The sequence below is a fragment of the Balaenoptera acutorostrata genome, chromosome 4, assembly GCF_949987535.1.
Source record: "Balaenoptera acutorostrata chromosome 4, mBalAcu1.1, whole genome shotgun sequence".
NCBI classification, from domain to species: Eukaryota; Metazoa; Chordata; class Mammalia; order Artiodactyla; family Balaenopteridae; genus Balaenoptera; species Balaenoptera acutorostrata.
In genome coordinates, this window is record NC_080067.1 from 140,628,609 (window position 1) to 140,655,190 (window position 26,582).

General features: G+C 38.2%; 1 protein-coding gene across 4 annotated transcripts in view; it reads left to right on the plus strand.

The window, feature by feature from the left end:
• Window positions 1-26,582, plus strand: part of ITSN1 (intersectin 1) — a 239,939-nt gene that overhangs the window by 103,318 nt on the left and 110,039 nt on the right. For all 4 annotated transcript variants that reach the window (XM_007183719.2, XM_007183718.3, XM_028166956.2 and 1 more), the window contains 7 exons: window positions 3,150-3,287; window positions 4,708-4,823; window positions 8,197-8,459; window positions 10,630-10,779; window positions 10,866-11,006; window positions 19,053-19,140; window positions 19,272-19,411. In XM_007183719.2, the coding sequence (XP_007183781.2) occupies window positions 3,150-3,287; window positions 4,708-4,823; window positions 8,197-8,459; window positions 10,630-10,779; window positions 10,866-11,006; window positions 19,053-19,140; window positions 19,272-19,411 (1,036 nt within the window). The remainder of the gene's footprint in view (window positions 1-3,149; window positions 3,288-4,707; window positions 4,824-8,196; window positions 8,460-10,629; window positions 10,780-10,865; window positions 11,007-19,052; window positions 19,141-19,271; window positions 19,412-26,582) is intronic.

Here is a 26,582-nt window from a genome sequence, read left to right on the forward strand (position 1 = left end):
CATGGGTCTTTAGATTAATACCGTTATTTCTAAGGGGGATATATGGAGTAGGCTTAATTTTCCAGTGAGTTGTTATGATTACCCCTCTTACTTTCCCCCCTTTTGATTTTGAAAAATACAAAAGCAGAGCAATCAATATAATGAATTCTCAAGAACTCATAATACAGCCTAAATAAGTCTCAACTCATGACTTGTCCTGGTTCTCCCCTCCTCCTTTCAATTATTTTAAGCCAAATCTCAGTCATTATATCATTTCCATCTGCAAATATTTCAGCTTGTATCTCCAGAAGACATAGGGATTTTTCCCCCACGTGACTGCAATACCAAAAGTCCACTTAAAACTTAATAGTAATTCTTATCATTAAGTTAATCAGATGGTGTTTAAATTCCTTAGATTGTCTCATAATTTTTTTTATAGTTGATTTGTTCAAATCAGGGCTGAAATAAATCTATATTTTGTAACAATTGGTTGATACATCTTTTAAGTCTCCTTTAACCTATAAACTCCCCCTTGTCTTGTTCTCCACTCCTCCCCCACCCCACCCCGCAAAAAACCCCCAGATCATTTGTCCCATAGTTTCTTTTTTTTTTTTTTTTTTTTTTTTTTTTTTTTTTTTTAAAGATTTATTTTTTTATTGATTAATTGATTGATTGATTGATTGCTATGTTGGGTCTTCGTTTCTGTGCTAGGGCCTTCTCTAGTTGTGGCAAGCGGGGGCCACTCCTCATCACGGTGCGCGGGCCTCTCACCATCGCGGCCCCTCCTGTTGCGGAGCACAGCTCCAGACGCGCAGGCTCAGTAATTGTGGCTCACGGGCCCAGCCGCTCTGCGGCATGTGGGATCTTCCCAGACCAGGGCTCGAACCCGCGTCCCCTGCATTAGCAGGCAGACTCCCAACCACTGCGCCACCAGGGAAGCCCAGTCCCATAGTTTCTTATAGCCTCACTTTAGCTGATGGCGCCCTTGTGGTGTTAATTCGTTCTCGTGTTTCCTGTAGATCGGTAATTAGATCTTCAGCAGGGTTCTCCACCTCAGTGCTATTGCCATTTTAGGCACGATGACTCTGCGGTGGAGGCCTGTCCTGTGGACTGTCGATTGTTAAGTAGCGTCTCTGGCCTCTGCCTACTCCAGCAGCATGAGCCCCGCCTCCACTTGTGACAATCAGAAATGTCTCCAGACATTGACAGATGTTCTTTGCAGTACTAAATCAATCAGTGGTTGAGAACCACTCATCAGATTCAAGTTTGAATTTTTTTTTTTTTTTTTGCAAAATACATCAGAGATGATACCGAGTACTTTCATCAGTAGGTACATTTATGTCTCTTTGTCTATTTTGTAATGACTTTTAGTAGCTATTGATGAGCCTTGCCTAATCCTATAGGATTCTTTACATTTAAATATTAACTAGAATGTTAAATATTTAATTTTAATATATAGTTAAATATTAACTAGAATACGCACTCTTCAGGAGTATCTCTCAGTTATGCGTTATCCATTGATTCCACCTGGAAGATAAACCCGGTTTATACCACTTACCTGCTAGGTTCATGATTTTGCTGCAGGCTCATTGATGTGGTTGTTTCATAAGTGGTCAAGCTCTAGTGCTGCTCCCTTCACCCATTATGGTCCCTTCTGCTTTGCGTTAAAGGGTCAGCCTCTTGCAATAGCATAATAACAGACCAGTTAGCAAGCATCTTATATCTATGACACATCCAGACCTCTTTAAGTTTGGGTATGTACCCGTATCCTAGGGCCCTGTGAAATAAAAACTAAAGACCTAACATTTATGGACATTGGTTGTTCTTATGACACTAGAATATAATGAAGTGTTTAATTTTCTCATTTATAACCTGCCCTCTTTGAAAAAAATACTTGAGTCTTCTCCTACTAGAATATTATATTCTCCTTCTACACGATAAAAAGATATTTAATTAAATGTGTACAGCCATTCTTCAGGCAAGTATGGGGAAAAAAACAAATAGGAATTCCACCTGCCTTTTAATTGCATTTACCCAGGAGTGGGCAGTGGAAAGGAAGAGAGAACAAGGTAAAACAGGCAGGGTTTTCATTTGTGGCTCTGTTCTGCTTAAAAACAGGAGTCTGGCACCTGGAAAAGGCAAAGGTAGAGGGACAGAAAAGAGATCAGTGGTTGCCAGGGCCTGGGGGCAAAGGAAAGGGTGACTATAAAAAGACAGGAATTTTCAGTGATGATGAAACTTCTATACATTGTAGTAGTTACACAACTGAATGTGTTTGTCAAAACTCAAAGAATTGTACTCTAAAAGGGGTGGATGTTAACCGTATGGATACTGTACCTTAAAAAAAAAGAGTTTATGCCACCTGAGGAAATTTCAGATTTAAGAGGAGTTTCTTGATTTATTGCATCAGCAAAGTCAGTTAGTTGCCCAGTGTAGCATCTGTCCTGTTGGTATTTTAGTGAATAGTGTCGTGGTCTTGCATCCTCTTTTGGTGTCCAGAAGTTGTTAAGTAAAATCATATTCTTGGACTTGCTAGAAAAATCTGTTTACTTTAATTAGCTGCCAGGGCAAGTTGATTATGAAGAACAGTGACGATTGACTCCTGAGATTAAGGAACAGAAAACACCTTGCCTCTGTGGCTGGAGGCCGTAAAGATCCACCCTTGGAGGCCTAGATCAGGGGTTGGTCCAGTGAGCTGAATCTGGCCTGCACCTGGTTTTGTTTTTTAAAACAACCGTGCCCCTTTGTTTCTCTATATATTGTCTATGGCTACTTTCCTGCTGCAGCAGCAGAATTCAGTGTGATAGAGATTGTGTGTTCTGCAATGCTTAAATATTTACTATCTGACCCGATAGTCTGCAGAGCGTAGTCTAAATTAGACACATGGAATGTATGATACATTTAAAGTGGGTTGCAGTGATTGAGAAGAATGTAATTATAATCATAGTTAACATCTGTTGAATGCTGAACACCATCCCAACTATATGGATTGTCTCATTTTGTCTTTGCAACGGTGGTGTGAAATAGGTACTATTTTTATAAACTGAGGCACAGAGGAACTCAACTGGCCTAGAGTCAGAATAAGAAAATAGAACGTTTAAATCACTCATGAATAGTAACAAGCATGCATTTTCATGAAACTAGATTACAATGAACTTTTTGTTGAATAGGAATCTTTCTGACATTGATCAAGATGGAAAACTCACAGCAGAAGAATTTATCCTGGCTATGCACCTAATTGATGTAGCTATGTCTGGCCAACCACTGCCACCGGTCCTGCCCCCAGAATACATTCCACCTTCCTTTAGGTAAGGAATATTTGGCTCTCATAAGAAATTGTGCGCTGAGCATGTGAATTTCAAACTTGGCTTTGTTGGCTGTGTATCTTATAGTCATTTTTTATTCTTGGCAAGTAAATGAAATATCTATGAATTCAAGCAAATCTTCTTAGGTAGGTTTGTGTTAATCTTTCCCTGTTCTGTTCTTTAAAGTACTTATAGGATATTAGTAAAACAGTCAAGTAAAACATCACAGATTTTGTGATTTTTGAGACAATCCATATAATCAAAGCTCACCCAAAACTTGCTTAGCAGTTTAAGTGCAATGATATCAACCTGTACATAGAAGATAAAGCAAGGAGATTTCTGCCTATGAATTCTACACATTCCAGACAGAGGTAACGAAATGCTGGCAATGTAGAAATTATAATCAGGAAGATAATTAAAGAAAATGATCATGGTCTGAAACATAACCTCAGTGGAGACATCGAGAGGGTAGTTCAGGGTCCAATTGGGAGGACTCTGCAGTTACTGGTATCCTCTGCCTACACCCAACCACGCATACACAGCCCTCTTGGGCAACTGCGTCTCAAAGCTTTAACTCAAAAGACAAATTTGAGATCTTACGAGTACAAAGAAGAACAAAAGAAGCACAGATAAGAATTTCTGTCCTAATTCCTCACGGGAAGGACTGGGGGAAAAGTCCCCATAAAAGTATGAGACATGAAGCCATCACTGGCAGCACATACACGGTGCAGGGGGAGCTGAGAAAACTGTGAATGTGTAGGAAGAAACCGGTAGCTGGACAGTTTGCCCATAAAATCTCACAGCTGCAAGAATCGCTACAAGAAACACAACACTGGAAGCTGATAAAAAAGCATAAAAAGAAGATAGGTAGATGGGTTTAAAAGAGCAAGATTAATGGTGTAAAGTGAAACTAACCAGTAAACTAAGTGATTTGTTTTAAGGACTATAAAGTGTAGGCATTTCATGTGTTTATTAAGAGATAACATGGAGAGACTTTGTAAAGGGGAAAAAAAAGATGCTCTGAATTAGCTGAGCTGCTAATCTTCCCTTGGAAATTTAATGTTCCGTAGGAGGGTTATGATCGTAACAGCAAACACTTACTATGTCCCAGGTGCTGCTCTAACCACTTGACAATTGGTAATTGATTTAATCCTTTGGAATTGTCCTACTTTTGGTGATGGTTCTAAACATTTGAATGAATATGGCACTCAGAGTCTGATGACGTTCAGATACTCATTTTTAAGAAACTCTTTGTAAATAGAGCAGACCAAATCTTTATCTTTTCCTCACTAAAAATGAAATTTGCTCCATGATATGTGGCATAATCTTAAAAAATTTTTTTTTTTCATAATTTACCCAATTCTACCTAGACAGCGTTATGTGAACCCTTTTTTTTTTTTTTTCTTTTTTTCCACAACTGCAGAAGAGTTCGATCTGGCAGTGGTATATCTGTCATAAGCTCAACTTCGGTAGATCAGAGGTTACCAGAGGAACCAGTTTTAGAAGATGAACAGCAACAACTAGAAAAGAAATTACCTGGTAAGACAGTCCTTATATTTGACTTATAGCATATTAGAGATTTTCTATCTCTAAGGCAAAGATGGAGGTAAAAATAAATTTAGCTTTTGACATTCTTGCTATGTTTCTTTTTTTTAATTTTATTTATTTTATTTTTTTGCTGTGTTGGGTCTTTGTTGCTGCGCACAGGCTTTTCTCTGGTTGCGGCGAGCGGGGGCTACTCTTCGTTGCGATGCGCGGGCTTCTCATTGTGGTGGCTTCTCTTATTGCAGAGCATAGGCTCTAGGTACGTGGGCTTCAGTAGTTGTGGCACACGGGCTCAGTAGTTGTGGCTCACAGGCTCTCTAGAGCTCAGGCTCAGTAGTTGTGGTGCACAGGCTTAGTTGCTCCGCAGCATGTGAGATCTTCCCGTACTAGGGCTCAAACCCGTGTCCCCTGCATTGGCAGGCGGATTCTTAACAACTGAGCCACCAGGGAAGCCCTTGCTATGTTTCTTTAACTGACCTTAGTCAGAAAGGAGACACTTTTCATATGCTTTTGGATTTGAATATATGTATAGAAATAAGAACATTATGTACTCTGCTAATGCACCCTTGTTCTAGCTTTTAAATTGAAATCTGATTATTTACCACTTAACAAAAATTTTATAAATGTTATCTATAAAATGGTCAAAACTGATAAGCCTTTAAGGTGGTTGCTTAATACCACCAGTGCAGAAATAGAATGTAAAATTGCCTACTGTTGTTTTCTCATGTTGTTATAGAATCGGAAGCTCCGTGATAACAAGAAGTTATTTTAAATTTAATATGAACCTAATTTAAATTATCCTCATTTACAAAGATAAATTCATCATACTATTAAAATATTCTATGGTAGCTATGAATTATTAATGATGAGATGATAATTGATACTGACACCCTAATGAAATTTATTATGGAATCTCTTTATGTTAAATACTCTGTCAGTGTCATTTTGTTGCATTTAAAGTGCTCAGGGGATAATTGACCTGCTCAGGACACTAGCTCTCCTAGTCTCCTCTTTAACTAAATTACTTTTTGTTCAGTGATAAACTGCTTACTGAAAATGTTCTTTGTTCAAGTGTGTTGAGTACAGTGAAGAATCTAAATGTTAATAATACATGGTCCATGCCCTCTAGAAGGTTATAATACAACTGAGGATTTAAGACATCCATATAAACAATCATCAAAGCAGTGCATGAGTATGATAAATTCCTGAAGACAGAATTATAGATGCACAGCAGAGCTTACTTATAGCTGGTTGGCATAGACTGGGAAATAAATACACAAGCAATTAAATCTCTATGGAAGAGGTCACAGTTGAGTTGAGATTTGAAGAGTAATTGGGTCATTACAAGTGGAAGGGAGGAACATTTCAGGTTGATAATAATGGGAATAAAGTCTTAAAGCAAATAAGGACAGGAATTCTTAGAATTTGGAATTTTCTTTTTCTGTTGGTAGAAGACATTCATTTAAAGTTTTGAACAGGATGTGACAGTATTAGAGTTTTTGGTTAGTGCATTCTTTCTTTCAGCAACCATTTATTATGTGCCTCTGTGTACCAGAAATAGGGCCAGATTTCGGAATTAAAAAGATGTATAGGGACTTTCAGTTTTTGTCTTTTTTTTTAATTGAGGTAAAATTTACTTAAGATAAAATTGATCATTTTGAAGTGTACAAGTCAGTGGCTGTCTAAGTCAGCTTGGGCTTCCATAATAAAATGTCATAGTCTGGGTGGCTCAAACAGCAGAAATTTATTTCTCACAGTTCTGGAGGATAGGAAGTCCAAGATCAGGGTGCCGTCCACTTCCATTGCTGGTGAGGGCACTTTTCCTTACTTGCAGATGGCTGCATTCTCACTAGGTCCTCACATGGCCTTTCCTCGGTGTGTGCTCATGGAAAGAGAAAGATAGCTCTCTCTTCCTTTTCTTGTAAGGCCACTAATTCATAATGAGGGCCCCATCGTCATGACCTTATCTTAACCGGAATTACAAAGTTCCCATCTCCAAATACCAGCCCATTTGGGGGTTAGGGTTTCAACCTATAAATTGGTGGGGTGGAAAACATTCAGTCCAAAACAGTGGCCATACCTAGTTACTCTCCATTCTCCCTTTTCCCCAGCCCCTGGAAATCACCAGTCTGCTTTCTGTCTCTTTGGATTTACCTCTTCTGGATATTTCATATAAATGGTATTATGCAGTGGGTGACCTTTTATGTCCAGCTTCTTTCACTTAGCATAGTGTTTTTGAGATTCATCCACATTGTAGCATGTATCGTTACTTCATTCCTTTCTCTGACGGAGGGGACTTTTCGATTTTAAGGTGGCAGAGTAAAATGGATGCTGCCTGTTCTGAAATCACAAAAGGAGCCAGAAGAACAAGAAAATAAAACTTGCTTGCCATCTCTGATCTCTAATCTAACTACAGTATGTAAGGAAGGTCTGTTTTCAGTGAAGGCCAGACAGAAATGTGGGAAGAAGCCAAGAAAGGATGCTCACAGCTACACATCTCCAGACAGAGTGTGAAGTGACGGTCCTTGAAATAGATTGGGAACAATGGGAATGACATGCTGCACAGGCTGGCAGTGAGAGCTTCCCTTGTCTGGGGCTGGCTCCAAGGAGAAGCGTGTGAGGCAAACACAAAACTGAATAGACGCCGCTGAAAACATAGTAAGGGATGTGGTGGATGGAATTTTTTTTTTAAAGTAAAATAAAATGGATGTAAACAGTGTTAGCAAGGATCAGAGAAAAACAATTATTGACCTGGGGATAGTGCTAAAATTCATAATTGGTGTTCTCAAAGAAGGAAACTGAGTAATGGGTTAGAAAAAATAATTTACCGAGTATCATTTCCATGATGATTAGGGCACAACCTGCTCTTCAGTGTGAAACCCAGGAAGAGACTTACCTTCTTACCTCTGCGTTCAGAAACTGTCATGTTTGTTAAAATTGAAGACACAACAGCACAGTTTTAAGCAAAGGAAAAAGAGGTAGAAAGGGAAAGATTCGTGGTACAGAAGTGACAGGGGGTCAATTGCTGAATCCAGGTCATAGAAAAGGGAAAGGGTAGAGTGACAGGGAAGGTATGGAGGTTGGGTGATGATGCAGAACTGCTGTCAAAAGATTATTCCAGAAACCGCATTTGGCATTTCGAACACTATGATGTGGTTCATCTGGAGGGGAGAGTATATAAGCAAGAAGCTGGGTGAAGGGCACGTTCATAGTGCTTATCAATGAGGGCACAGGTGAGAAAGAAGCTTTGGGAGTTCGGGTTTGCAGGTACACGACACATTTCCAATATGCCATTGAGTTTTCCCTTTGAAAATACTATGTTGAAAATCATGGCTTTTCCTAATTGTTAACGTTTCTTGTTTTAAAGTAACCTTTGAAGATAAGAAGCGTGAGAACTTTGAACGTGGCAATCTGGAGCTGGAGAAACGGAGGCAAGCGCTCTTGGAGCAGCAGCGCAAAGAACAAGAGCGCCTGGCCCAGCTGGAGAGGGCGGAGCAGGAGAGGAAGGAGCGCGAGCGCCAGGAGCAGGAGCGCAAGAGACAACTGGAGCTGGAGAAGCAGCTGGAGAAGCAGCGGGAGCTAGAACGTCAGAGGGAGGAGGAGCGGAGGAAGGAAATCGAGAGGCGAGAGGTGAGCAGCTGGGGAGCGGCCCCGTCATGAACACGTGTGCTCTTCCAGAATTGGTTAAGTAATGTATTAACACAGTCTTTTTTTTCTTTTTACAATTCAGTAGTTTTAGTTGTTCACAAAGTTGTGCAACCGTCACCACTAATTCATCACCCCAAAAAGAAACTCCTTACCCATTAAGCAGTTACTCCCCGTTCCCCCTCCTCCCTACCCTTAACAACCACGAATTTACTTCCTCTCTCCATAAGTTTGCCTATTCTGGACATTTTGTATAAGTGGAATCACATAATTTGTGGCCTTTTGTGTCTGGCTTTCAATTAGCATGTTTTCGTGCTAAGTTGTAGCGTGAATCAATACTTTATTCCTTTTTGTGGTTGAACAGTATTCCATTATATGGATAGACCACATTTTATTTATCCATTCATCAGTTAATGGACATTTGGGTTGTTTCTGCTTTTTGGCTATTTTGAATACTGTTGCCATGAACGTTCACGTACAAGTTTTTGATAATACAATCTTGTAACAAACCGTTGATAGCAGTAAAGTATTTCTGTCTAGCCTTTTTTCTGCATTAACATACAAGTATAGAAACAAAAAGGTTTATATGGTGGAGAGGTTGAAGGTTTAGTGAAATTGTTTTTTTAAACCACTGTAATGGTATCACACTAATTTTATGGTTCTGCATCTTTTTCTTTTTCCACTTTAGAAAATACGTGTAGTACTCTTCACTGTATTTTATGGATGGCTTCCTAAGTTTGGTGCCATACCTGGATAGGGGCCAAGCCTATCTCCTGTCTGTCTGTCCAATTTTAGTATATTGGGTTTTTTAAATTAATTAATTAATTAATTAATTTATGGCTACATTGGGTCTTCATTGCTGCGTGCCGGCTACTCTTCGTGGCGGTGCGCGGGCTTCTCATTACAGTGGCTTCTCTTGTTGTGGGGCACAGGCTCTAGGCGCACACGCTTCAGTAGTTGTGGCACATGGGTTCAGTAGTTGTGGCTCACGGGCTCCAGAGCGCAGGCTCAGTAGTTGTGGCGCACGGGCTTAGTTGCCCCGCGGCATGTGGAGTCCTCCCGGACCAGGGCTCGAACCCGTGTGCCCTGCATTGGCAGGCGGATTCTTAACCACTGTGCCACCAGGGAAGTCCTAGTATATTGTTACAGAAGCAATGACATGATTCTCTTGTGTGGATAAAATGTATTTTAAAGATGGGGGATTTGTCTTTATAAAAAAATAATACTTTGGTTTCATCTCCTGATGATTGCTTTAGAAAACTTGTAGCTTGTAAGCTGCCTTTCATTTGGGCAGACACACACAGATACTAACAGGATTTTCATTTCCAGAATGGCAACCAAAAGGTAGACAACCTTTCCTTCTTCAATGTTTTAAAAAAATATATATTTTAGAGTGTTTATTCAGGATTATTTAATTGACATTTACCATGTGCCAGGCATTGATAGCCCCTGGAGATAAGGTGATGAATAGGAACTCCACCTGTCCTCCAGGCCCTTACAGTGTAGTTGGAGCACAGGTATGTAAGAAGCAATTACAATACGATAAAGAGTGCCAGGTGCTCCGACAGATACTCTGCCTAGCAGCCCTCAGAGTCAGCGTTGAAGAGAGCTGACATTGCCAGAGAAATTACAGAACCTTCTGTGCTAAAAAGGAAGTGAATGATTAGGGAGATGGGGGTCACAGACTTTTTAAGCTTGAGACAAATAATAATCTCTCATGTGACAGAAGAAATAATAACTACTTGTTTGATGGAAGAAAGCTTTTTTTGTTTTGTTTTTTGTTCTGGGGTTTTTGGTTCGATTTTACTAGATTAATTTTCCTTGTTTTTTATGAGTCAGTAAATAAGGAAGAGCAGCTTATTTAGCACACCAAGCATCCATAGCGGCATAAAGGATTGAATGTCAAGTGGTGAAACAATCCAGTCTGTTCTCAACTCATGTAAATATAATAGCCTTTCTGAATATTCTCTTTTTTCCCATAGAAGGAATACTATATTTGTATAAAATTTTTCTGCTATTTTAAAATAAAAATTTCTTGTAATGTTTAATAATATTTCACCCCTAAAAGAAAAGACTTACTAGATGTAATGCTTACTAAGAGACCTTGAAGAGTGTAAGAACTGAACAATTAATAAATCGTCTGTGTATGTCACAGGCTGCAAAACGGGAGCTTGAAAGGCAACGACAGCTTGAATGGGAACGGAATCGAAGACAAGAACTATTAAATCAAAGAAACAAAGAACAAGAGGACATAGTTGTGCTGAAAGCAAAGAAAAAGACTTTGGAATTTGAATTAGAAGCTCTAGTGAGTAGTTTGAGTATGCTTTGCGAATCTACTTACATTGAACCATTAAAATGCTAATAATTCTTATTATTTTTCATTTGTTAAAGAATGATAAGAAGCATCAACTAGAAGGAAAACTTCAAGATATCAGATGTCGATTGACAACCCAAAGGCAAGAAATTGAGAGCACAAACAAATCTAGAGAGTTGAGAATTGCTGAAATCACCCACCTACAACAACAATTACAGGTGAGAAAATACGTCCCTTAAAAGCTTTTTGGCTTACATGCCTTTCTCTGATTCATCTCATTCATTTATTCACTCAACAAACATCAAGCATCTAATAGGCGCTGGGAAGCCAAGATGAAGTAGACAAGGTCCTTGCCTGAAAATAGGTTGTCTAGTAACTCAGCACACTTGCTGAGACTGCTGCATGCCAGCTCAACACAAGCTCTGGTAAGCACTGAGGATCCAGCAGTGGACAGCAGAGACAGGAACCCCGCCCTCACGGAGCTTACCTTCTGTTTGCAGGGGAGACAAGCACTAATAAAATGACAAGTATGTAGTCTATTAGAAGATGAAAAGCTGCTCTGGAGAGCGAGTAGGGAAGAGAGTCCCCAGTAGTAAGGAGGGCTGTGATTTTGAGTAATGTGGTCAGGACAGACCTCTCTCTGAACATGCTTTTTGAGCAAAGACTTGAAAGAGATGAGTGGCTGAGCCATGTGAATATCTGGCAGAGCAAGTTATAGGTAGGGAAACAATAGTGCAGAAGACCTGAGGCTGTAGCTGGTCTCTGGGATGCCAGTTACAGCAAGGAGACCACTATGGTTGGAGCAAGTGGGGGCTGGATCACACAGGACCTATAGTCCATTCATGGGACTTTGGCTTTACCGTGATAAGCACAATAAAGAAGTGCAGTTAAGTATATTAGGGGGAGTTCCAGAGATGTATGTATAGACAACAGTTGGAGACACAGTGGAGTACTCTAAGCAGTTCTACTTTCATTTTATTACCTATCCAACCTTGACCACCAAGTTGTTACAATATCACCTGGTTTGGTTTCAAGTGTTGAGCTAGGGGGGCATCAAATTCATGTAGATATTGTTCTGCATATCATCACGAAAGATGATCAGTTTTGAGCATTGTGACTTTTTTTTTTGTAAGTCATTTTAAGACCGCTGTGTTCTTAGAGACATTTTCTTTCTTTCTTTCTTTTTTATTTATTTATTTATTTATTTATTTATTTATTTATTTATTTAGGCTGCGTTGGGTCTTTGTTGCTGCACACGGGCTTGCTCTAGTTGCAGCGAGCGGGGGCTGCTCTTCATTGCGGTGCGCAGACTTCTCATTGGGTCGCTCTCTTGTTGTGGAGCACGGGCTCTAGGTACACAGGCTCAGTAGTTGTGGCTCACGGGCTGTAGAGCGCAGGCTCAGTAGTTGTGGTGCACGGGCTTAGTTGCTCTGTGGCATGTGGGATCTTACCGGACCAGGGCTCGAACCTGTGTCCCCTGCATTGGCAGGTGGATTCTTAACCACTGTGCCACCAGGGAAGTCCCTTGAACATTGTGACTTTTATTTCAGCTTCTTCTTCTCTACATGCTGTTTTTGAGATTTATCCATATTGTTGAGTGAATCAGTTGTTTGTTCCTTTTCATCACTGAGTAGTATTTCCTTATTTATCCCCTCACCTGTTGAGGGACGTGTAGGTTTTTTTCCAGCTTGGGACTTTTTTTTTTTTTTTAATTTACTTTTGGCCACGTTGGGTCTTCATCCTAGGGTCTTCATTGCTGCGCTCAGGCCTTCTCTAGCTACAGCAAGCAGGGGCTACTCTTTGTTGCAGTGTGCGGGCTTCTCATTGCTGTGGCTTCTCTTTTTGCGGAGCACAGGCTCTAGGCGCCCAGGATTCAGTAGTTGTGGCTTGCGGACTCAGTAGTTGTGGCTCACGGGCTCTAGAGCGCAGGCTCAGTAGTTGTGGTGCAAGGGCTCAGTCGCTCCACGACATGTGAGATCTTCCTGGACCAGGGATCAAACCCATGTCCCCTGCACCAGCAGGCAGATTCCTAACCACCGTGCCACCAGGGAAGTCCCTGGTTTGGGACTTTTATGAATAAAGCTGCAATGAGTATTTATTTATACATTTTTATGTGGAAATGTGTTTTATTTCTCTTGGTTAAATTTTAGGAGTGGAATTACTATGTCATGTAAGTATGTGCTTAACCCTATCAGGAACTATCAAATTGTTTGCAAAGTGGTTGTACCGTTTTACGTTCTCACCAGGAGTGTATGAGTCCTTCAATTGTTCCTCATCCTTGTCAACACTTGGTTGCCATTATTTTTAATTTTAACATCTCTGGTGGGTGTGTACCGATATCTCATGTGGCTTTAGTTTGCATTTTCCTGAAGGCTAATGATGTTGGGCGTTGTTTCATATGTGTATTAGCATGCATCTTCTTCTGTGTGTCTTTTGTGAAAAAATCTTTAGTTCATTTTTTAGTAGGTTGTTTAGCGTATTATCAAAGTTCTTTATATATTCTTGTAAGAAGTCCTTTTTAAAAAAAAATATTTTATTTATTTATTTATTTGGTTGTGCCGGGTCTTAGTTGTGTCAGGCAGGCTCCTTAGTTGCAGCTCACAGGCTCCTTAGTTGTGGCTCGCTGGCTCCTTAGTTGCGGCACGTGTGCTCCTTAGTTGTGGCAGGAGGGCTCCTTAGTTGCGGCATGCATGTGGGATCTAGTTCCCTGACCAGGGATTGAACCTGGGCCCCCTGCATTAGGGGTGTGGAATCTTAACCACTGCGCCACCAGGGAAGTCCCAGAAGTCCTTTGTCAGATAGATGTTTTGCAAACATTTTCACCCAGCCTGTCGCTTACCTTTTCATTTTTGTAATGGTGTTCTTTAAAGGACAGACGTGTTTAATTTTGGTAAAGTTCAATTTATTCATTTTTTTCTTTTATGGTTTACACTTTCCATGTTCAATGCAAGGAATCTTTGACTATCCCAAGGTTGCAAATATTTTCTCTTATCTTTTCTTCCAGAAGTTTTACCCTTTTATATTACATGTTTAGGTCTGTGATCCATTTCAGGTTCATTTTTACTTAAGTGTAAGGTAAGGGGTGAGGTTCATTTTTTTCTATACCAACACCTAGTTGTTCTAGCAACATTTATTAAAAACACTGTCCTTTTCCCCCATTGAATTGCCTTGGTAGCTTGTTGATAATTAACCACATTTGTAAAATATCTTTTCTAGATTCTTTTCTGTTCCTTTGATCTATGTCTGTCCTTTCAGCAGTATTTCACTGTTGATAATTTTAGTTTTATAATAATTTTTGAAATCAGGTAGTGTGAGTTCTTCAGTATTTTTCTTTTTCAAATTATTTTGGCTATTTTAGGTCGTTTATATTTCCACAGAAGCTTTTAAAATCATCATGTCAGTTTTTACAAAAGTACTTAGAGTTTTTATTGGAATTCCATTGAATTTATAGATCAGTATGGGAAGAATTGACATCTTAACAATATTGAGTCTTAATAGTATATCTCTTAATTTTATTTGGGTTGTTATAAATTTCTTACAGCAGTGTTTTGTAGTTTTCAGTGTACAAGTCTTGTACATATTTTGTAAAGTTTAGCCCTAATTATTTTAAGGTTTTTGATGCTATTGTGTATTACATATTTTAATTTCAATTTACAGTTGTTTGATGCCAGTATATAGAAACAGTTCATTTTTATATATTGACATTATATGTGTGATATTGCCTAACTCATTTATTAGTTCTAATAGCTTTATTGTAGCTTCCTTAGAATTTCTACATGCATAAACATTGTGAATAAGGATAACTTTATTTCTTCTTTTTCTTTTTTGTAAAAATATTTATTTATTTATTCATTTGGTTGCACCAGGTCTTAGTTTCGGCAGGCGGGCTCCTCAGTTGCGGCATGCGAACTCTTAGTTGTGGCATGCATGTGGGTTCTAGTTCCCTGACCAGGGGTTGAACCCGGGCCCCCTGCATTGGGAGCATGGAGTCTTAACCACTGCGCCACCATAACTTTATTTTTTTCCCTATCTATACGCCTTTTATTTCTTTTTTTGTCTTAACTGCATTGATTACAACCTCTAGTACTATGTTGAATAGAAGTGGTGAGAGTCTTGTTCTTGATCTTAGGAGCAAAGCATTCAGTCTCTCACCATGAAGTATGATGTTAATTGTAGGTTTTTTTTGATTGATGCCCTTTATTGGGGTGAGGGACTTCCCTTTTGTTCCTTGTTTGCTGACAGTTTTTATCATGAATGAGTGTTGAATTGGGTCATATTCTTTTTTCCTGCATTTACTGAGATGTTTATGTGTTTTTTTTCTCCTCTATTTTGTTAATATGGTGATATTTGAATGTTAATCAACCTTCCATTCTTGGGGTAAACTGCACTTTGTCATGGTGTATTATTGTTTAACAAACATTTTGCTGGATTCAGCTTGCTGTTATTAGGGGTCTCTTTATTGAAATTCATGAAGGATATTAGTTTATCAATTTCTCGTAATGTCCTTGTCTAGCTTTGGTATCAGGATAATAAATAAGAAACTAAGTTGTAGGGTATTCTTTTCTCTTTTAGTTTCTAAAAATATAGGATGGTAGTCTTTCCTTGGTATCTGTGGGGGCACTGGTTCCAAGTTGCCTGGGGATACCAAAATCTGTGGGTGCTCAAGTCCTTTATATAAAACGGATAGTACAGTAGTCCTTCCATATCGGCGTATTTGGATTGAAATTCGATCCTAGGCTGGTTGAATCCAGATAGGGTGGACTGACTGTAGTGGTAGCTACCATTTATCGAAGGCCTGGCATGTGCCAGGTGTGCTCAGTGCTAAGACCTTAATGTGGATATTTAATAGAGTCCCACAATAATCTGGTAAGGACACTATCATTACTCTCATGTTATACGTGAGAAAGCGAAGATTCGAGAAGGGAACATTCTAGAATCAGTTTCTGGCATTCAGTTTCTAGCTGGGAAACAGGAATCCAAATTCAAATCCAGATCTATGTGACTTCAAGACTTTACTTCCAACCTTGACACTACACTGCCTTCCTAGCTAACCCCATCAGCTTGTCTCTTAAAATCCTGTATATTTCTGTAAAACTTTCTCTTGGGCTTCCCTGGTGGTGCAGTGGTTGAGAATCTGCCTGCTAATGCAGGGGACACGGGTTCGAGCCCTGGTCTGGGAAGATCCCACATGCCACGGAGCAACTGGGCCCGTGAGCCACAACTGCTGAGCCTGCGCGTCTGGAGCCTGTGCCCTGCAACGGGAGGGGCCGCGATAGTGAGAGGCCCGCGCACCGCGATGAAGAGTGGCCCCCGCACCACGATAAAGAGCGGCCCCCGCTTGCCGCAACTAGAGAAAGCCCTCACATGAAACAAAGACCCAACACAGCTAAAATAAATAAATAAATAAATAAAGTAGCTATTAATTAAAAAAAAAAAAAAGTGGTAACTCTTGGGAAGAAACAGAGAAAGATCGCTTTAAAAAAAAAAAAAAAAACTTTCTCTCACCTCCTGGAATAGTTATCAGGTTCCAGTATCAGATCAGTTGGTCCAAATGTGCAGATTAAAGGATTCGGGAGGCTGATTGCACTATGCCATTTTAATATAAGGGACTTGCGCAATCTCAGATTTTGCTATTGAGGGGATCCTGGAACCAATCCCCCATTGATACCGAGGGATAACTGTGTTTCTTCCTTAAATTTTTGGTGGCATTCACTAGTGAAGCCTTCTGGGTCTGGAGTTTTGTTTGTGGTAGAATTTTTAATTGCAAAATTTATTCAATAGATATTGACACAAGGCTATTCCAGTTTTCTATTTGTTCTTTGGTCTGTTTTGATAATTTGTATCTTGCAATGAATTTGAACATTTCATCTAAGTTAACAAATTTATTTGTGTAAAATTTTTTACAATATTCTCTTATTCTTTTCAAGTCTGTAGTATCTGTAGTGATGTTACTTCTTTCATTCCTGATATTGGGAATTTGTATCTTTTCTCTCCCACTCCAACTCCTCCTCTCCTTCTTCCTTCTCTCCCTCCCCTTTCTCTTTCTCTACCTCCTCTCCCTTCCCCTCCTCCTCCTTTACTCCATCAATCTAGCTAGGAGCATATTGGGTTTATTGATTGATTTTTTTAAAAAAGGTTTTGGTTTTATAGATTTTTTTTTTTTCTCTGTGGTGTGTCTGTTTTCTGTTTCATTGACTTAGGCTTCTTATTATTTCCTTCCATCTCTTCATTTTGGGTTTAATTTTCTTTTTTCTAGCCTCTTAAGGAGGAAGCTTAAATTATTGAATTTGGATCTTTCTTCATTTCTGATAATGTATAACATGTTAAGCTATATAATTCCTTCAAAGCATTGTCATAGCCATATGAATATGTTGTATTTTTGAATCTTTTTTAAAATTTCCTTTGTCATTTCTTTGATGGGTTATTTAGAATTATGCTGTTTAGTTTCCAAATGCTTGGATTTTTTTCCATTTGTCTTATTGATTTCTGATTTATTTATGGTATGATCTGTGAATATACTCTATGATTTTAACCCTTTTAAGTTTATTGAGACTTATGGCCCAGCATTTGATCTGTCTTGGTGAATATTCCATGTGCACTTGTAAAGAATGTGTGCTCTGTTGAAGTTGGGTAGGGTGTCCTGTAAATGTCAGTCAATCAAGTTGATGTGGTTCATGTTTTCTGTGTCCTTACTGATTATCACTGAAGTCCTAATCAATTTGAGATACTAGGATATGACATATAATGTAAATAGTATCAGAAGTTCACTGCTGGAAATTGTTTGAAAATATTTTAAAATGCATACACCCTTTAAAAGTGTATTCTTTTCTGTGGTAACTGTTTTTCTGTGTCTTTCATTAACTATTTATGAGAAGTTTCATAAAATATTCCATTGAAAATTTAGGAGTGAAGGCCATGTGTTTGTTTATTATCTCACTGAATGCTCTGTGTCCAAACATAGTTTTATTATTTAAGATTGATGCTTAGTATATTCAGTTATTGATAATAAAATACCAATCAAGGTTCCTGAAAAAGTAGTGAAGTTAAAAATAATACATTGTTTGAAGAAAGGCAGGTACATAGTAGGCAGTGAGAAATCGGTTTCCTTTCTTTACAGTAATTAGCAAATTCTTGCTCTGCAAATGAGTCAGGTAGCCCTTCATATTGGTTTGACCTATTTTCGAAACTCAGGTAGTCCATTTAAAAGTAACATTTAAATAAGTGAAACAATCTGAGTGATCTGAGCCAGGCTTCATCTTGATCCTTCATTGTTTGTCCTGGTTCAGCAAAGAATCTTTGGGATTGGGTAAGAGGCCTTGCCTTAATTTAGCAAGGAGAACAAGAGGAGAAGCTTAGTTGGCTATGCTTTTTTGAGAAAATGATCGATTTTTGTATTCTGTTTTGTTCAAATTTTGGGGGATGGGGGAGTATATGTGTTTGTGTGGATTATTCATATGAGAAGATGCTACCAAATCCTCTCCATTGAGCTGTATCTACTGTTCAGACGTATAGTACACAAAGATTTATTACACACAAGCCAGTCTGTATCTAAAGGTGGTTGTTCCAGAAAGGGACTGGTTCTTAGCCTCTAGTGAAAATTTTTAATTGACATTTTTATTTTTTCAAACCAAAAGTTAATACAAAGAGATTTTTTTCTCAAATCAAAGTAAAAATAAAAGTCAAATATTCCTTAATAAAGACAGGAAAATCTGTCCTTTTTCTAAAATGTGTAGAAACTATATTGAATAATTTCAGCTGAACTTAGGCAAAAACAATTGCTTGTCAAGTCACCCATGAAAACTCCAAATAGCCTTGTACAATGTGATTTAGCTTTTATCTATGTCAGTTAAAAAATAGTTGGTTCAAGATTTTTGTGTAGCTGTTTAAAATTGTGCCTCTATCCTGAGTGTTGGACAAACATATATGGCAGCTAAGATTCTAACTGTTAAAAGTCCTTTTTTGATTTCTGTTTCCGACTTCAGGTATACGGTAATCCAGTTCAACCCTATTAAGGCTCAAAGTTCAGGACAGAACAGTTCCTGTTTAAACTACTGAGTCAGTTTGCAAACAGCAGGGTCACTGCATTTGCATTTGGTCCCAGTGCAATTGAGAGATCGTTGCTTTCCATTTTCTCTGCTGAGTTGTGAAACCACCCTGACAGTTTCACTGTAGAGGATTCAGGTTGAGATTAGGAGAGTCTTTGAGGGATGAGAAAACATGGTAGTTTCTCCATCATTCATTGCTGTGTTCTCTTTCTCTCCTAGGAGTCTCAGCAAATGCTTGGAAGACTTATTCCAGAAAAACAGATACTCAATGACCAATTAAAACAAGTTCAGCAGAACAGTTTGCACAGTAGGTGTTTTATAAAAGTTGACTTTTTCCCTTTTTACTGGCAAGAATTTTCTTAATTGAAATGAGAATGTTAAAAACCATTTTTCCTCACTGCCAGTTTGTTTTTATCTTGCGATGTTTTTCTAAAACAGGAGATTCACTTCTTACACTCAAAAGAGCCTTAGAAGCAAAAGAACTAGCTCGGCAGCAGCTACGAGACCAACTGGATGAAGTGGAGAAAGAAACTAGATCAAAACTACAGGAGATTGATATTTTCAATAATCAACTGAAGGTAACTATTCTGTGTGTGCCTACATGTATGTCTTACTTTTTAATTTTTCTAACTGGCCAGATGACTAGTTGATATTTGATCCCAGGCAGAAAAATTTATTAGGCTGGTTTGTCAGCCTTCATGAAAGCCTTCACATTTATGGATAAACATTAAATAATCTAAGTTGAATTTTTCTCCTTTAAAATATAAAAATGAATTTGGCATCTCTAAATTAGGGCTGAGTGAATGGCCCCAACATGACATCTGTCTTTTACCTGAATTACATTTTTACACATCTTCATCCTTTTGTCTATTGAGAACTACATCAAGTTGAATTTCCAAAAGCTAGGCTCCAAAAGCTTCATCTTTCTTATGTTCTTTAAAGACTACTGAAAAGGAACTGCTGTCTCTTTTAAAACTAAGAATTTTTCTTCTACTTCTCACCTTCAAGATTGTACTTGAATATAAATCTTTATTTTGTCACCTCACATTTTAAAATATTATTGTTTAATGGAGTAATTGCTTTTGTCTTTGTGGCAGAAGTGGTGTATGGTTTTGTCATATTTACACAGTAAAACTCAGGAAAATGCCAAAGCTCTTAGGGAATGTAAAAGTAGTTAGATCACAGCCTTTTTCTGATTTGGTGCTTTTGATTTAACTTTAGAACTTTACCATCTTAAGAATGATTATTATCTTGTAATAAAATATCTTGGAGTGCAAACAGCTCATTTCCTATCAATAGCAATCATATACTTTAGATTTAAGTAGATATTGGAGTTTTTAATCAGTTATGTTCTTATAAAAAGTTGGATTTTACACTTGTTTTTCTCAAATATTTTCTTTTTCCAACCTAAAATCCTTTGTACTTGATTCTGACCAATTTAGCTTTTGACACTAGGAAAAAGTTAAAATCCTATTCTTCATTAGTAGAAATAGAAAAACAAATTAGAAAGCATATTTGAGATTTTTACTTGACTTTTGAATTGTGATTCTAGGCCAAATTGTCTAGACATTTGAGTTTGAGGTATTTGTACTGTTTTCTCAGAGTAATAAGTAATAAGCTTTTCTCAATTATACAATTCCAGGAAAGTGATCTTAGGGGAAGTATTATTTGAGTAAACTTAGTGTTTGGGGTTTTTTTTTGCTTTCATGCTTACACAGAATATGTATTTGTGTGCATGTGTGTATGTACTATATATATTTTTTCTATATTCGTACATGTATGTTTATGTCACATGTAAGTATTGGAAGTACAGCTATCAGTTCTCCTTCTCTAGAATAAGTATAATAGAAACATGTTAACTCTCTTATGACTTGTCACTATTTCAAGCAAAAGGAATATGGCACTAGTGCAAGCTTGTAGTCCTTTTTAATAGTCTCTTGAATTATAAACTGTTAAGTATTCAGGTATCTTCTGAACCCAGGCAGTACTCTAGATTTCTGCCTTAATCTTAAGAGTCCTTTCTATAGAAGTTCGACCCAAAACAAGGTTCACACATTTTAGAAAATGATACTCTGATGAATTCACTGCAGTCCAGTGGTTAAGACTCGGCACTCTCACTGCCAGGGGCCCAGGTTCGATCCCTGGTTGGGAAACTAAGATCCCACAAGCTGCAGTGTGGCAAGAAAGAAAGAGAGAGAGAGAGGAAGGGAGGGAGGAAGGAAGGAAGGGGTACTCTGGTGGATGACTTTTTTTTTCTTTTTTTGGTTGCACTGGGTCTTAGTTCTGGCAGGTGGACTCCTTAGTTGCGGCTCCAGGGCTCCTTAGTTGCAGCATGCAAACTCTTAGTTGTGGCATGCATGTGGGATCTTGTTCCCTGACCAGGGATTGAACCCGGGTCCCCTGCATTGGGAGCACGGAGTCTTATCTACTGCGCCACCCGGGAAGTGTCCCTGGTGGGTGATTTTTGATAATGCCTAGATGACTTACAGATTATTTTGGCTGTATTTAGGCTGTTGAATTACTGTTGTCATTGCTATAGAGAACACCCTTAAAATGTGGTGTTTGTCACTCTTACTGTGTTTAGTTGACTAATGCTGCCTTCAGTATCAGAGAGTTGCTTATACAAAGGCTAATTTTTTAGCCCTTTATTGCACTAGCCCCTTTTCCAAATATACTTATTTTTAAAATAAGAACATTCCTTTCTGTTGTAATTTTTATTTTAGTTTTCCATTATTACTTTAAATTTAAGTCAATGTGGAGAGTAAAAAAAAATCACAAGCCAGTATGTAGCTATATTGTTTTGTTATTTAAAACTCGTTTGGAGGACTTAGTGACTATATTATGTTACCTGACGGTTATTATTTCTATTATTCCTCTCAGACCTGGTGAGACCAAAGCAGAAACAGTTACACTGAAGAATCAAAAGATTTATAATTTGATTGAGATAACTCAGAGGCAGATTTAAGTAACTATTGAGTATCTCCTGCCAATTTTTCTTTGTTGTAGTCACCTTGGAGAATATGAAGCTTTTTTTTTTTTCCGACTTTAGAGCATATATTCACTAGCAGCTATAGTTTCTTGTGATGGACCAAGAGAGCCACGTTGTGACCCTTTGGGATTTCTTCCATGTCTCCCTTGATACAGCAGTGCCTTTACAGCATCCTCACTAATGATGCAAAAATTACTTCTACCTTGCTGACAGTAAAACAGTTCAACTGCCCAGTCATTCCACACATCGAATTTGATGGTGTGAATTTGCTCCATCCTAAACCTTCCTCTCCTAAAAGGAAACCAGCTGGGAGAGTATAGAAAAGAAATTCAGACTTAGTTTTGTTTTATATTCATATAGAGTGTTCATCAAGAGAAAGAAAGTTTAATTCACTCATTATCAACTAATACGGTGGCACTGGAGAAAATACCTTATGGAGTGCAAAGTTTTAAAATTAGTTGATCGGAACATTAAACCTATATTCAATGGCTGGCTCCGTAAATGAGGGTTCCGTTTAGCAAAATCCAACTCTCATAGTTCCTTTGATACAAAACTACTTACAATAAGCCATTCACTTCTTTTGATGCACACTCAAGGTCATGTCCAGTTACTTAGGGATAAGGTCATGTAGGGAACAATAGCACCCTGCTTTAGCCCAGATTTTTAAGCATAGGACTGGGATTGGGAAGTATAATTATATTTAGTTTCTTGAATGAGAAAGAGTTTAGAGAGTAGGTATGCTTTTTCCTTTTATTCTTTCTTTAATATGCAGTCTGGATTAGTTCTATCTACCAGATGTCTAGTTGAGATTCATTCTTTTGAGAATCTCTCCTTTTTTTCTTCAGTTAAACAAGAACTACACTTATGCCTCCTAATTCAATATCTGATAACCAATGATGGAAATACTCAAGGCATTAATTAAAGAGGAAAACAATTACTTTTGCAGTTAGATTAACAGGTATTTGTTTCATATTGGTAGCAACCTACTGAAAATATAAAGCTTACTTCAGTTCTGGGGAAGTGTTATTCAGGGCTGTGGAACATAAGGTCTCTAGAATCTTGGACCTTTACATTTCTATCTGATCTCATGGAAATTGAGGACTCTTTTTTTCCTTTTAGAAAAGGCTATTTTCCCATGCATTTTAGTAGATATCTTCCTTATAGATACGATATTTATGTTTTCCAAAATTGATCCCAAGACATAAGTGTCTTTCTAATTTATCACCCAAAGCGAAGAATTACTTAAAAATGGAAACAGAGGGAATAAACTTGGCTTTTGTAGGTTTAGCAAAAAGGGGGGAAATGATAGCACTCTGATATTGAAGCTTTTGTGCTCAAATTCCCAATTGTTAGATTTTGTATTTTTACTGCCTTTTGTGTGAACAGTAAATTTTTAATGATCAAATGAAAAATTTAACCAATGATTTAACTAGGAATAATTGATTTTGTTAGTAATTATTGCCAGGATGAATTAACCCTTCTTGAAGTAGCTTTAATTGAGTGGACCAAATTTGTTTACCAAATTTTCTGCTTTTAAAATGTGTTATAGATGCAGCAAATATTTCTCATGCTAAGGAATCAAAAGTCTTCTCATATTCATGGCCTAGAAACATCAATTTAAAATTATTGATTATTGGGACTTCCCTGGTGGCAAAGTGATTAAGAGTCCGCCTGCCAATGCAGGGGACACGGGTTTGAGCCCTGGTCCGGGAAGATCCCACATACCACGGAGCAACTAAGCCCGTGTGCCGCAACTACTGAGCCTGTGCTCTGGAGCCCGCGAGCCACAACTATTGAGTGTGTGTGCCACAACTACTGAAGCCTGCGTGCCTAGAGCCCATGCTCCTCAACAAGAGAAGCCTGCGCACCGCATCAAAGAGTAGCCCCCGCTCGCCGCAGCTAGAGAAAGCCCGCGTGCAGCAACGAAGACCCAACCCAGCCAAAAATAAAAATAAATAAATAAATAAATTTATTAAAAAAATAAAATTATCACTTATCTATGACTTTTCTCTTTTTACCTTGTTTTACAGGAAAATCAAAGCTCTCGACATTTTTTGGAGAATCTGTCTGCCTTTTAGGCACATAGAATCATTCTGATAGTTATTTTTCTTATATACAGTGCTTAGCTATAGGTGTAAAATTGTGGCTCTAACAAGTGTCAAATACCATTACCAGTAGGGACTTTTTAGACAGCAGCGTTTGACCACTTGCCTTTGGCAATGTTAGTAGTTACTGTAACAGTTTTCCTTGGCCCTGATAGCTTAATGTTCCATATTTTAATGACCACCATGATATAGAGCAGCAACATAAAGTACAGCTTATAGTTTTCAGGGCTCCATTGTCAGCCAAATAAAGAGAATCCACGCAAAGAGGCTAGATGTTGTGTTTCATGTTGGAAAGTTGAGTCCTTGTTGGTTCCCATCTAGTCACTGTGTGCTGGCCAAGTCCTAACGTGAATGGCGTTTACATTGGAGCATTTCTTTCTTCCAGTCAGTGGCAATGCAGGAGGCAGTGTTGTAGTGCCTGGCAGTTCTCCTGGGCTGCGCCATCCACTTAGACTTCTTTCTAAAGGTCTCCATGCCCTACTCAGGCAATGCACATCTTTCTCACACTAAGAATGGTGAACCATCCCCAGCTCTGTGCTTCAGTTTTCCCCATGCAGATGAGTGCTTAGTGTCTAAGACAGCATTTACCATGAAGCGCTAAGCCTTTTTTATAAAAGTTAATAATGATTAGTTATTATACATCATTGAAGTATGGGTGAATCTTTCCTCTTGACAAATTGTGTGTGTGTGTGTGTGTGTGTGTGATGAAAGCTCTGAACTACAAGCTGGATAAGGTACTCTATCTTTATAAGGTACTGTAGTCTTTATAACAAGCATATTTTAGATCATTGAATTTGCCACGTGGCTGCAAAAATTTGAAAGACAACCCTTAGTCATTATTTGGGTTGATGTGCAAATTTTCATCATCAGATAGTATAGTCAGTATACTATTCCAAAAGGGGATAGTATTTTATTTCTTAGAAAAATGTATTTAGGACTAATTCAGAATTAAGAATTATATTTCTTAATATACTTGGGAAATCCAGGCTTTGTAAATTGAACACAAGAGGCTGTTAGAAATATAAACTCTGCTTGTAATGATACCTGTCCTAAAAATTGCTCCTAGGAACAGAATTGTTGTTGAAATGAGAATGCCAGTTATAGTAAATAAGGTTCTTGGCTTAACTAAGGCTTTTATGCTCTTGGTTTCAGACACTTGCTTTCATGGCAGCCTCATTCATTATGAAGGCAGTGAAAGGCAAAATGTTTAGCAACCAGGGGAGAAAAGGAAAGATCTGGAGAAGGAACTGCAGAACAGAATGAGAAGTCAGGAAAAAAATGCATGCGAAGGGAAACAAGGAAGGAAAGAAAAAGATACAGAAAGAGGAGATGCAGAGACAGCAAGAGAAATCAGTGTGAATTCAAATTACAGTGTTGCTTTCTTATGTTAGTAGATTAATGTTTGGCTGTTTCATGGTTCAAGATTAAATTTTATTTTTACCTCTGTGATCCTTTTGAAAAGACCTCTTTTGCACAGAAGTAATAAAATGCTCTAACTCTCATTCAATGTACTTGTGATTGTGGAAACTTTACACAGATTCCTTCAATGTAGAAAAATAATTAGAACGCTCCCAAGACTCAAAATAGTTAACAGACGTTGTACATCAGATTCTGTGCTATACCAGTAGGCTTGTTGGTTGGTTGAGTTTTTTAGTAATAGTGTGGGTTTTTCTTTTGAGGGTTTTCAAAAATACTTAACAAAAGGTGATTTGGGAAAGGGACAAAAGCAGAACTCAGTCTTTGAAAAAAATGTTTTCTTTTTTTTAATTCTCTTCTTTAGCCAAACCCCTTGACAATTTTATCCTTTAGAATGACACGTATTTAAAACAATGGGATATTGCTTTATAAATAAAGTTGAGACATTTGGGGAAAACACAGATTTTTCAGGACAAAATGGAGTCCATTTTCTCTTTCTGGGAATATATGGGTGTCTAGCAAAGGCTCTTGGGAGACATCGGAAAAGTTTCTTAGTTAGCTACTTCTATTGCAGAAAGCACAGGGTTTTCTAGTTCTTCTCCCGTTTTTTGTTCGCCTATTGCCTCACCCCTTCACAGACACACGCACATACATGCTGCCCAGTTCATCCCTCTTTGGCTCTTCTATAGCACTTAACATTCACTGCCGCCTTGTGCCATGGGGAGTTGGACTTATTATCTGGTTGAATACTGACTCCAGATTTAGAAGTAACATTTAAGCATGTTTTTAAATGTTAGTATATCCCCTTTTCGGAATTTAAATAGCCAATCAATATTTTTTTATACTCCTCTGACTTTTCTTACATCAAGAATGAATACATTTTCTAATTTTGCAATAATGGAATATCAATTTACCTTGATATGGGTAAAATTTCTCTTTTGAAATGGTCATTTTTCAGATTTTTCCACACAGATAGGAGTTCCCCTCTCTTCGTTGGGTTTGTTGATTGGCTTTCTTTAATAACTTTCCATTTGTTTCACAACCACTTAATTGGGATAAGTTACTACATTTAAAGACTCAAAAGTCCTTTTAAAAATTCTGTTATTGTGTGCTACACAATATCCCTGGGTGAGAAGTAAAGTGATGTTTATTTATACAAAAGCACGCCTACCTGTAAAATCTGTAACTTCCCCTCTCCCCCTAACATTTGTATAGAAATGGGACAGTTTACAAGGCATT